The sequence below is a fragment of the Cherax quadricarinatus genome, chromosome 24, assembly GCF_038502225.1.
Source record: "Cherax quadricarinatus isolate ZL_2023a chromosome 24, ASM3850222v1, whole genome shotgun sequence".
Lineage (NCBI taxonomy): Eukaryota > Metazoa > Arthropoda > Malacostraca > Decapoda > Parastacidae > Cherax > Cherax quadricarinatus.
In genome coordinates this window covers 6,589,371-6,602,228 of record NC_091315.1, presented here as the reverse complement: position 1 = coordinate 6,602,228, position 12,858 = coordinate 6,589,371, and the positions used below count along the sequence as shown (strand labels likewise).

The window sequence follows — 12,858 nt, the reverse complement described above, 5'->3', positions numbered from 1 at the left end:
CTTCTCTTAAGTGTTTATTGTGGTTTATGAGACACTTTGTTCACACTAACGCACAGATCAGTGTTCTTTGCTGGTTATCCTGGCGTCAGTGTCACTCTCACTAGAGTCAAAGGTGGTCTGGCATCGCCACACCGCCCCAAGCAGTCACTGCCCTGGCACAAAAAAAAAACGCTGACCTAGTACCTTGCATCCTTGTCACCTCCTCGATGAAGCAAAGCAGAATGTTTGCTTCTTGCTGTCTTAAGCGTAGACAACAATGTACACTATCTTTACTATGGTAATAAAGTGGGAGCAGGATTTTCCTTAATTGTCCTGCTAAAGTAAGAATGTACTGTCTCTTATAAAAATACACTTTGCAACACCGCTGCAAGGAGCAGAGGTCACTTGACTACGTGGCATAGCATCTGTGATCAATTACTCACTCTAGCAGTAAACAAGACGCTCGCCCCTTCTGAGAGGGCTTGGCCCCTCAGGGCTGAAAGGGCTGAAGGGGGCTGATACCCCCCTCCTGGAGAAAATTTCTCCACACTGGGGGGCGGCGGAGGTTCGCTGCAGGTGAACTATTCATCACTTAACATTAATTTAATTTTCTCACTCGCCACCACTGCTGCTTGTCTTTTCTGAACAGCTTTAGTCTGTGTGGTTTCTGGAGAATCACTAATTTTGTTTTCAACACTGTGTAATTCTAACGGCACTAGTTTATTTATTGTCCGCTTATTCACTACACCTTTGCTCAAAACATCAACTGTCCTGATGATTCCATTTGCATCAGGATATATGGTCACAATTTTTCCAAGTGGCCATTGGGAACTCGGACCATCATTGTCGATAATCACTATGTCACCAGGTCTTAAGGACTTATGATTTTCAGGAACACCAGCTCCATAGAAGTGTTCTCTCAATGAGGTGAGATAGTCTTCTCGCCAAATTTTCTCCCAACGTTCAATCACTTTATTAAGGTGTTTGAATTTACGTCTGAGTTGCTCAGGTTCGAAATAAGTAGGATCCTCTATGATTTCTTTATCATTCATGGGAGGAACAGGTTCGAGCCTTCTGCCATGGAGTAAATGAGATGGACTTAACACTTCTAAATTGTCCAGATCATCGGTAACATAAGTTAGAGGTCTGTTGTTGACTCTGTTTTCTATTTCAGTCACAACTGTACGGAATTCTTCTAAGTCGATTCTTTGACGATGAAGAGTCTTCCTTAAACAATGTTTTACAATGCCGATCATTCTTTCATAAAATCCGCCGTGCCATGGAGATTTAGGAGGAATGTATCTCCAGCGACAACTGCGTTGATTCAGCATCTGTTGTACTTCTGGTTGATCAAAGATCTTGCTTATATAAGCAGCACCAGCAACAAAGTTCGTTGCATTATCTGAAATCATCAGTCTGGGACATGCCCTTCTGGCTGCAAACCTTCTGAATAATTTGATAAAAGTTTCAGCAGACATGTCAGTGGCTACTTCTAGATGTACTGCTCTAGTTGTAGCACAAGTGAACAAACAGATGTACACCTTGATGGGAACTTTTTCAACTGTTTTGGTTAAAATTATTGGTCCAGTGTAATCTACACCTGCCACCTCAAATGGAGTGATATGACAAACTCTTTCAGAGGGATATGGAGGTGGACCTGGATACTGACATACTCGCATATCGTAGTGACGACAAGTAATACAGTCCTTTATTTGTTTTTTCACACTTTGTCGACCTTGAGGTATCCAGTAGGATTGTCGTAAATGACAAAGTGTGTCAGCTACCCCACCATGTAACACGTTACTGTGGGCGTTTTGCACAATCAATTTTGTTAGGCAATGATCCTTGGGTATCAATATTGGATGTATGGCTTCTTTAGGTAGTGAAGAATTATGAATTCTTCCTCGACATCTTATAATCTTTTCTGAGTCGAGATAAAGTCCTAAAGAATTAATCATGGCAGGTTTCTTTGGGGATTTATCTTGTGTTTCTAGAAATTTATATTCTGTAGAGAAAACATCTTTCTGTATTAGTTTCACCCAGTATTTAATGGGTTCAAGACATTCATAATCAGGTTTTATTCCTTTAATGAATTTAAAGACAAGAGCTGTAACTCTTAAGAGTTTACTCAAAGATGAGTATTTAGATCCATCAATGACTATTTCTGTTGTGTCTGCAGTATTTACACAACTTATTTCTGCTGTGTTCAAGCAGACTGTTTCTTCTGGCATAATGTGAGCTTTTTGCTGAGGCCAGTTATTTTCATTAGAGAGCCAGTTCGGTCCGTGGAGCCATAATTTATTATCCACAAATTTCTTGAGTGGGACACCACGTGACAACATGTCAGCTGGATTCTCTTGGGTAGAGACGTGGAGAAAGAGATAATCTCTCTGCATGTCTTTTATTTCTGCTACTCTGTTCTGTACATAGACCAACTTACTCTTATTATTTCTTAACCACTGGAGAACTGCCTCATTATCACTCCAGATCACGGTTTTTCAATAGTGAGATGATCAAGTACTTTGTTGAGATAGACAGCTAATTTTGTACCTACATAGAGTGCTGTCAGTTCCAATTGTGGTACTGTTCTGACCTTCAAGGGTGCTACCCTGGCCTTTGAAGTAATTAGTGTACTTCCTTCAGCATTACTCATGTAAGCTACAGCGCCATAACCTTTGGTTGACGCATCACAGAACACATGTAATGTGTACTTGTTTCCCTCTTGACCTATTTGTCTGGGAAATTTAATTTGATGAAGTTAAACCATACCCCCGGCCGGGATTGAACCCGCGGTCATAGAGTCTCAAAACTCCAGCCCGTCGCGCTAGCCACTAGACCAGCTAGCCACAATAAGATTCATCCAACTAGGTATATTTCTACACCATAGGAAAGTTAGCACAGGCACCTCTGTGACCACAAATGCAAGTTTTTACAGACGAATCTCCAGCTAGCGTGGCCGTGACGAACTCTAGCTCAAGTCCCTTCACTGCCGTCAACATGACTTAAGAAATCGTAATGACACGATTGCAAATAAACCATACCCCCGGCCGGGATTGAACCCGCGGTCATAGAGTCTCAAAACTCCAGCCCGTCGCGCTAGCCACTAGACCAGCTAGCCACAATAAGATTCATCCAACTAGGTATATTTCTACACCATAGGAAAGTTAGCACAGGCACCTCTGTGACCACAAATGCAAGTTTTTACAGACGAATCTCCAGCTAGCGTGGCCGTGACGAACTCTAGCTCAAGTCCCTTCACTGCCGTCAACATGACTTAAGAAATCGTAATGACACGATTGCAAATAAACCATACCCCCGGCCGGGATTGAACCCGCGGTCATAGAGTCTCAAAACTCCAGCCCGTCGCGCTAGCCACTAGACCAGCTAGCCACAATAAGATTCATCCAACTAGGTATATTTCTACACCATAAGAAAGTTAGCACAGGCACCTCTGTGACCACAAATGCAAGTTTTTACAGACGAATCTCCAGCTAGCGTGGCCGTGACGAACTCTAGCTCAAGTCCCTTCACTGCCGTCAACATGACCGCGGGTTCAATCCCGGCCGGGGATATGGTTTATTTGCAATCGTGTCATTACGATTTCTTAAGTGAGGTGCCTGTGCTAACTTTCCTATGGTGTAGAAATATACCTAGTTGGATGAATCTTATTGTGGCTAGCTGGTCTAGTGGCTAGCGCGACGGGCTGGAGTTTTGAGACTCTATGACCGCGGGTTCAATCCCGGCCGGGGGTATGGTTTATTTGCAATCGTGTCATTACGATTTCTTAAGTCTTGATGAAGTTGTTTAAACTCCTTGGATATTTCATCCCATGCTTGACTTATTTCTAGAGGCAAGTTCTCATCCCATCCAATTTTGAGTTTCCATGCATCTTGCATAAGCATTTTACCTTTTATGGTAATTGGTGAGACGAGTCCTAGAGGATCAAAACATTGTGATACCTCTGACAGTAAACTACGTTTAGTGAGTGTACTGCATGATTTATTGTTTATCCTTTTGAGACTCAAAGTATCTTCCTGTGAGTTCCAATTAAGTCCCAGCATATTGTTGCAATCAGGAATTTCAGTTTCAGGGAAATCTTCTTTGATAAGTTCCCTTAATTGCTTTGAATTTGTATTCCACATCCTTAGAGGCATATTTGCTTCTTTCATCTCCTTGTTAGCTTCTCTGTATAAAGATTTCAAATCCTCCTCTTTATTCACAGTGCCTTGAAGATTGTCCACATAGAAACTTTTCTTTAAGATTTCTTTGAAGGGACTTTCAGATTTCTTCAAATGTGTATTTAGAGTAGCTTCTAATAAGAATGGAGAGGATGTTGCACCAAATAATACTGATTTGAAACGATAAGTTTTCACACGACTTTGTGGATCATGTGGATTTTCAGGCCACAAGAATCGAGTATAATCTCTATCTATTTCTTGTAGTCCTACTCTTAAGAAAGCTTTTGAAATATCAGCCGTGTAGGCATATGGGTTTGTGCGAAATTTCATAAGCACGTCTCCAAGCTTTTCAGTTAGTGAGGGTCCGGTCATCAGACAGTCATTAAGACTTGCTACATCTTTATTTGCACGTGCGCTGCAATTATATACAACACGTAGTGGAGTGGTTTCAGAATCTTTTCTGACTCCATGGTGCGGGAGATAATGAGCTTTTGTCTTCAACTTATCTTCGACTATTTCCTCAATGAATTTATTGTCCAACTGTTCTTGTATGATATTATCATAGACAGTCAGTAGCTCTGGATTCTTCCTGAGCTCATGTATTTGTGCTTTCATTTGTCCGAAAGCCATGCGATAATTGCTAGGCAGATGTGGTGGATTTAATTTCCATGGTAACCTAACCCAGTACTGTCCATCTGTATATTTGACAGTGTCCAAATATTGGTTATAAGTCTGAGACTCTTGTGGGCTTGGTTTATTTACATCAATACCTATCGCATCTAAATCCCACAACTTATCAACTGGTTCATTCATTTCTTCCAGTAATGATAATTTTTGCTGTGGTACATGATCAGTGGTTATTCTTGTAACCAGTACATTTTCCACTGAATCAATATCAGCTTCCTTCCCACTTTGAGAGGGAATGGGACCACATATCATGTGGCCTCCTGCTGTTTTCAGCAAGTGAACATCATGTTTACTTACTATATTTTGCACAAAACAGTGATAATAATCACTTCCAATGATTAAATCAATTGGACTAATTGTGTCCGTCTGTATGTCAGGACAGGCTAACTTGACCTTAGCTGCTTTCAGTGCTGCAACTGTTTCTTTTAATCCCTGGATCTGCACAGACTTAGGCAAATCATCTACTACCACAGCTTCTACTGTCTTTTTCCTGTTTCCTAGACCAACAGTGATTTTGGCTAGGTCATATGTCTGTTTACCAGAATTATGGAAAAAAACAGCTATATCTAACTGTAATTTGGCATAGGGTTGTTTATTCAGTTTCTGCAACACTGTTCTTCTTATGAAGGACCTTTGTGAGCCTTGATCAAATAGTGTTAGCACATTGGTTTTGTGTAATTTATTAGATAACTCAACTCGAGCTATCGGGAGAGCAGTTGCTTTAAACTTGTCTCTCACATTTAATGCTGTTGCTTGTTGACTTCCTGATTCTGTGGAAGTCTTCTGCTGTTCAGCAAAAGTATTTGGGCATAATGCTGTATGATGCATACCCTGGCATTTAAAACACTTCTTCAGTGAGCATTTACCTCCCTTGTGTTCACCTAAACACTTGATGCATCTTTTCAGCTGATGAACACGTTGTTTACGTGCCTCCATTGATGTGTATTGAATACAATACTGTGCCCAATGTGTTCCATCACAAAGTACACATTTTGGAGTACGTTTATGTATGACAGTCTGTTTACTGTCTATTGTATTCACAGCTTGATAAATGCCTATATGGGATTTCCCATTATGTGGTTTAGTGGGAGTAGGTATACTCTTTTTATACTGAGTTGAAGGTTTGTTATCCACTGGATTTGTGGATTTTTCATCTTGTCTCGTTGCTTGCATGCATGAAACTATTGTTTGTAAACCATTGCTAATTTCTTCACAAGTGAAATAGCGTTTATTGAACATAATATTTAATCGTTCAATAGTTTGTGCTGACAGCTTATCCTGTACAATACCACTGATAAACCAATCACATTGTCTTAGGTCATATTTAGCATCTAGAGATCTGAGACTATTGTCTAATGTGATTCTAAATGCCTGTAAGTCTGAAAAACAATGTTTGGGTGGCTTCAAGCTTGATATTAAGACTGCATGTCTAACTCTAGCCTTGTCAGCATCGAAGTAATTGTCTGCTAAGACACGTAAGGCTATTTGATAATTGCCTTTGACCACCGGAAATGACTTAATCAGTTCATAGGGTTCTCCCTTCACAAGACATTTAAGATAATTGAACTTAGCAATCTCATCTATGTCAGTTCGTGAATTTACTATGGATTGAAAACCACTAATGAATTCTTCATAATTATGACCTTGGAAAATAGGTAATGACAATGTAGGTAAGCTTGGTAATGGGACACTTGTTGTTACAGGTGTAACAGGTGTTTGACCACTAGTAGTAGGTCTCTGTGACAGAGTTTTACGGCAGATAGCCTGTACTCCTGTCCACCTTAATTGTTGATCACTAAAAGTATCCAAAACATTTTTAATTTCATCCTCAGATGGATCTGATTCAAGAAATTTATTTTCATAATGTGTATAGTCTGAATTAATTATTTTCATGCATTGTGTAAATAATTCAAACTTGACCTCAAGATCATCAAAATCTATGTTTGTATCTTGAGTTAATCCTATACAGACTGAAATTAGATTTTCTAATTGTGTAATCTTAGTCTGTAAAGACTGAAACTGAGTTTTCAAACAAGCCATTTTAATGGTATACTGAAAATTCTAGCACCACACTTAGAGTGTTTAAAAAACACTGTACTGCTATAGACAGCTGAGTTTTTGTTATGCTTAAGTCAGCAATAATCGAGTCAGACACTACTGACCCACTAAGCTTAACCTCAGGGTCAATGATCATGAAGGGTACAGGATACATGTGTCTGGTGTTTATGGCTTGAGTTTGTTTGCTGTGTCAGCCTGACCACGATGATTAATCGTAAATAACGATATTATACACTTCATTCACTATACACTATAAATGTCACTGTATAACTGTAAATTACCTGTGAATATTACTTACACATATATAAATTCCACTGTTAATATATTTGAAAGCTTACACTTTATATATAAGTTCCTCTAATATAACAGGTAGATCTATAAGAAACAAACTTTAACACAATCTTGTCTCTTAATTTCTGTCTATAAACATTATAAACATTGTGTATATATATACACTCAGACAAACAACATCACTTGGGTTGCTGTCTTAATCAGGAATTTCGAGATTGGAGCAGTTGATGGAGGGTGCAGGATACCATCCCCCGTCTTCTTGTTGGGTGAGTCACCCAGCTCCCGTTTTCTTTAGGTGAACGCTGGGTGAGCGCCCGTTTTCTTTTGGTTGCCCATTCTCTATGATTGAGTCTGGAGGGACTCATTTATACTGATTTATATTGTAAAACACTAGTTTTACAGCTTTTCTCGAAGGACCTTGGCTCATAGGTTATTTGTACACTGTAGTACAACATATTTGGACCACAGTGTGGTCTTTATCCGGTTCGAGCACGACCAAATTCTGTTGAGGATATTGGCCTTACCAGCTATGTTTAATTTATAAATTTAAATATGAACACTTAGCTGATAAAAGACAGCAAATCGTCTACACAGCCGCCCCTGCAGACGAGGTCTAGAAGCTGTCGAAACCATCTCAACATGGGCTGTCAAAAAAATATAATTTGTAAGTATATAAATTACCCCTAGGGGGTGTTATGTCAGCATATTTCATTCGATGATGGCTGACGATATACTTACTTGTTTGGACTCAATGGTCCACATATCACCGGGGTTTATGATAAGTTTCTACCTCACGACTTTATACTCAACTGCGCAGTCAATAGTAGTACATCACGAGTTAGAACACTTACCTGGGTATATGTATCTGACCCGTAATTATGCCCGGATATCCGTTGAGTTGATTGAAGAATAGTGTTCTTTGAAGAATGTCGCACTACACTCTGTTGGATCGCAACACTCGTTGTTACACTGTTCATCAATAATTGTTCACACAAAGTTATCACTGGAGAAGCTGATCACACTTCTCTTAAGTGTTTATTGTGGTTTATGAGACACTTTGTTCACACTAACGCACAGATCAGTGTTCTTCGCTGGTTATCCTGGCGTCAGTGTCACTCTCACTAGAGTCAAAGGTGGTCTGGCGTCGCCACACCGCCCCAAGCCGTCACTGCCCTGGCACAAAAAAAAAAAAAAACGCTGACCTAGTACCTTGCATCCTTGTCACCTCCTCGATGAAGCAAAGCAGAATGTTTGTTTCTTGCTGTCTTAAGCGTAGACAACAATGTACGCTATCTTTACTATTGTAATAAAGTGGGAGCAGGATTTTCCTTAATTGTCCTGCTAAAGTAAGAATGTACTGTCTCTTATAAAAATACACTTTGCAACACCGCTGCAAGGAGCAGAGGTCACTTGACTACGTGGCATAGCATCTGTGATCAATTACTCACTCTAGCAGTAAACAAGATGCTCGCCCCTTCTGAGAGGGCTTGGCCCCTCAGGGCTGAAAGGGCTGAAGGGGGCTGATACCCCCCTCCTGGAGAAAATTTCTCCACAGCATAAATGTTACTTTGCTCACACTCCAACAGCACGTCAAGTATTAAAAACCATTTGTCTCCATTCACTCCTATCAAACACGCTCATGCATGCCTGCTGGAAGTCCAAGCCACTCGCACACAAAACCTCCTTTACCCCCTCTCTCCACCCTTTCCTAGGCCGACCCCTTCCCCGCCTTCCTTCCACTACAGACTGATACACTCTTGAAGTCATTCTGTTTTGCTCCATTCTCTCTACATGTCTGAACCACCTCAAGAACCCTTCCTCAGCCCTCTGGACAACAGTTTTGGTAATCCCGCACCTCCTCCTAACTTCCAAACTACGAATTCTCTGCATTATATTCACACCACACATTGCCCTCAGACATGACATCTCCACTGCCTCCAGCCTTCTCCTCGCTGCAACATTCATCACCCATGCTTCACACCCATATAAGAGCGTTGGTAAAACTATACTCTCATACATTCCCCTCTTTGCCTCCAAGGACAAAGTTCTTTGTCTCCACAGACTCCTAAGTGCACCACTCACTCTTTTCCCCTCATCAATTCTATGATTCACCTCATCTTTCATAGACCCATCCGCTGACACGTCCACTCCCAAATATCTGAATACATTCACCTCCTCCATACTCTCTCCCTCCAATCTGATATTCAATCTTTCATCACCTAATCTTTTTGTTATCCTCATAACCTTACTCTTTCCTGTATTCACTTTTAATTTTCTTCTTTTGCACACCCTACCAAATTCATCCACCAATCTCTGCAACTTCTCTTCAGAATCTCCCAAGAGCACAGTGTCATCAGCAAAGAGCAGCTGTGACAACTCCCACTTTGTGTGTGATTCTTTATCTTTTAACTCCACGCCTCTTGCCAAGACCCTCGCATTTGCTTCTCTTACAACCCCATCTATAAATATATTAAACAACCACGGTGACATCACACATCCTTGTCTAAGGCCTACTTATATATATATATATATATATATATATATATATATATATATATATATATATATATATATGTCGTGCCGAATAGGCAGAACTTGCGATCTTGGCTTAAATAGCAACGCTCATCTTGCCATATAGGACAAGCGAAAATTTGTGTATGCAATAATTTCGCCAAAATCATTCTGAACCTATCGAAAAAAATATATTTCACCGTGTTTGTTTAGTATTAAATTATTGTAAACAAATCTAAAATATATTTAGTTAGGTTAGGCTAAAATAAATCGCTCTTGTTATAATAAGGTTAGGTAAGCTTTCTAAGATTCTTTTGGTGCGAAATTAAAATTTTTTACATTAACATTAATGTAAAAAATATATCTTTAACCGTATAAGAGAAAATTTTAGAAATGACTTACTTTTAAATGAGTTCTTGCTAACTGACCAGTTTTACATATTTGGCACGACATATATATATATATATATATATATATATATATATATATATATATATATATATATATATATATATATATATATATATATATATATATATATATATATATATATATATATATATATATATATATATATATATATATATATATATATATATATATATATATATATATATATATATATATATATATATATATATATATATATATATATATATATATATATATATATATATATATATATATATATATATATATATATATATATATATATATATATATATATATATATATATGTATAGTCGCTAAGAGATAACAATATTTTTCGAGAGACAAGAAATTTAAAAATAATATTCATATCAGCCGTGCCGTGGTGCGTATCTTGAAAAACGGGTAGCTAGTAGTCACAACCTAGTTTACTAGGATATCGACAAAGAGAAATTATCCAAGACCGAGTCGCGAGAACATGACCCTCGTAGCCATGTAAAGTTAGACATGAGGCTTTCAATAGAGTAAGTCTGGTGTGAAAATGGGCAGCATGGTGATGATCTCAGGATCGATTAAAAAATGACTAGGTCCACTAAACTGTGTGTAAGACCCTGGACATCGTCCCCTCCCTCTTTTTCCTTCATTTTCTCACTTATTCTTTTCATTATCTGCTCATTTTTCTTACGTACATGAACTAATAATATTATTCATAAAAATCTCCTTCAGTCCTGACCTCGGGCACTTGATGTTTACTCTCCACTACCCATCATCCTAAATTAAAATTCCTCTTTCATATTTTTATAAAAAAAAGTTTCAAATTTTTAACAGTTAAGGATGGTTGGTTTAGTGGGTTTCAAGTTTGTCGACAAGACGAGGGTCGTTAATTCTACACCACTGGTCAGGGATATTTTAATCCCTAAAATGTACGCCCACCAAGATACGCACCTTTTGGTTGGTTGGTGATTGGTTGGTTAATGGTATTTAGAGCCTTTCAACTGCACGAGGGTCATTAAGGCTGCCCGGTAGCCATTTCACCATAAGACAAGAATGCTGCAATTCTTAAAATAAGAAATAAATTATATTCAGCATATATTCTGTATCATGTACCTCTCGGTGAATATAACTGTTTAGAAGTTAAATTCACTGTATTTATCCCAAGCAGTTATACGTCTCTTATTTAACATTTTTTTTTTGCTTCGAGTAGCATAAGAAAACAGTTCTTATTTTTATTTTTTTTCAATTTTTAGCTTTACTAAATAATTTCCATACATGCGAGCATACTACTACTTTTTTCCCCCGTATAGTTCGGCCGATGATCCGTGCGAGGGAAGACGAAGTGTGGGCGAGACTGGGCGCCTCAGTGAACCTGTCGTGTGTGGTGGATGCCTTCCCAGAGCCCAGCATGGTGTGGCTACGAGACTCTGGCCACCCTATCTACAGCCATCATTACCTCTACCATTTGCACCATCCGGCCAAGCAGGTATGTGCTACCACTACCTATACCACACTCATTATCGAGTAGGAATGGGATGATTCCAAAATTTAGGCCGTTACCGATACATTTCCTTTACTTTTATTTTTGAAATTACATTGACTTCAGTATATAAGGGAATGATAATTGCACAATGGGTGTTAAACAACACAGGAAGGTTAAATATTAAATAACTATTTCTTTGCGATGATAATATCATTGCTCATCATTTGGCCTGTTGTGATATTTACTGATTGTCAAAGGCACTTGTCGATACTGTTTGGATTCGGGAGTGTATGAGAGTCTCATAATCGTGAGGTTGAGTGCTAATGTTGATATTTTTAAGCACATATGTAATATTTATAATATAGAAATTGTCGGCTGTTTTTAACCGATACCAATAAACAAAAAGGGCTTATACTCACCGATAACGATTCTTTGGCATGTAATCACTACGAAGCAAAGGACGTGTTTCCACTACTTCTAGCACTTACAGTACCCGTCCAGGCACGTGAGTGTAGCCATAGCCCTGCACCAAAAAGCTAATCAGGGCAGTACTACCACTACCCCCACACCACCCAGACATTCATTAATACAATGTGTTGTGCCGAGTAAACCGATCCGGTAAGTTTGGCCTGTTCGACAAATGTGTTCTCTGTCAATCAGCGGAAATCAATCAGAACAAAACGTGTGTATATATATATATATATATATATATATATATATATATATATATATATATATATATATATATATATATATATATATATATATATATATATATATATATATATATATATATATATATATATTTATATATATATATATATATATATATATATATATATATATATATATATATATATATATATATATATATATATATATATATATATATATAATTAAAAATTTTTACAACAACATTAATGAAAAAAATATATCTTTAAACGTACAAGAGAAAATTTTGGAAAGGACTTAATTTTAAATGAGTTCTTGCAAACGGACCAGTTTTACATATTCGGCACGACATATAGTATATATATATATATATATATATATATATATCGTGCCGAATATGTAAAACTGGTCAATTAGCAAGAACTCATTTAAAATTAAGATCTTTCTAAAATTTTCTTATATACGTTTAAAGATATATTTTTTTCATTAATGTTAATGTAAAAAATTTTAATTTTGCTCCAAAAGAATCTTAGAAAACTTACCTAACCTTATTATAACAAGAACAATTTATTTTAG

At 37.8% G+C, this 12,858-nt stretch overlaps 1 protein-coding gene across 1 annotated transcript in view; it reads left to right on the top strand.

Annotated features, from left to right (window-relative positions):
• LOC128690737 (lachesin-like) overlaps positions 1 to 12,858 on the top strand; it is a 175,854-nt gene that overhangs the window by 50,089 nt on the left and 112,907 nt on the right. Inside the window, exon 5 of the mRNA XM_070088138.1 lies at positions 11,438 to 11,613. Within this exon, the coding sequence (XP_069944239.1) occupies positions 11,438 to 11,613 (176 nt within the window). The remainder of the gene's footprint in view (positions 1 to 11,437; positions 11,614 to 12,858) is intronic.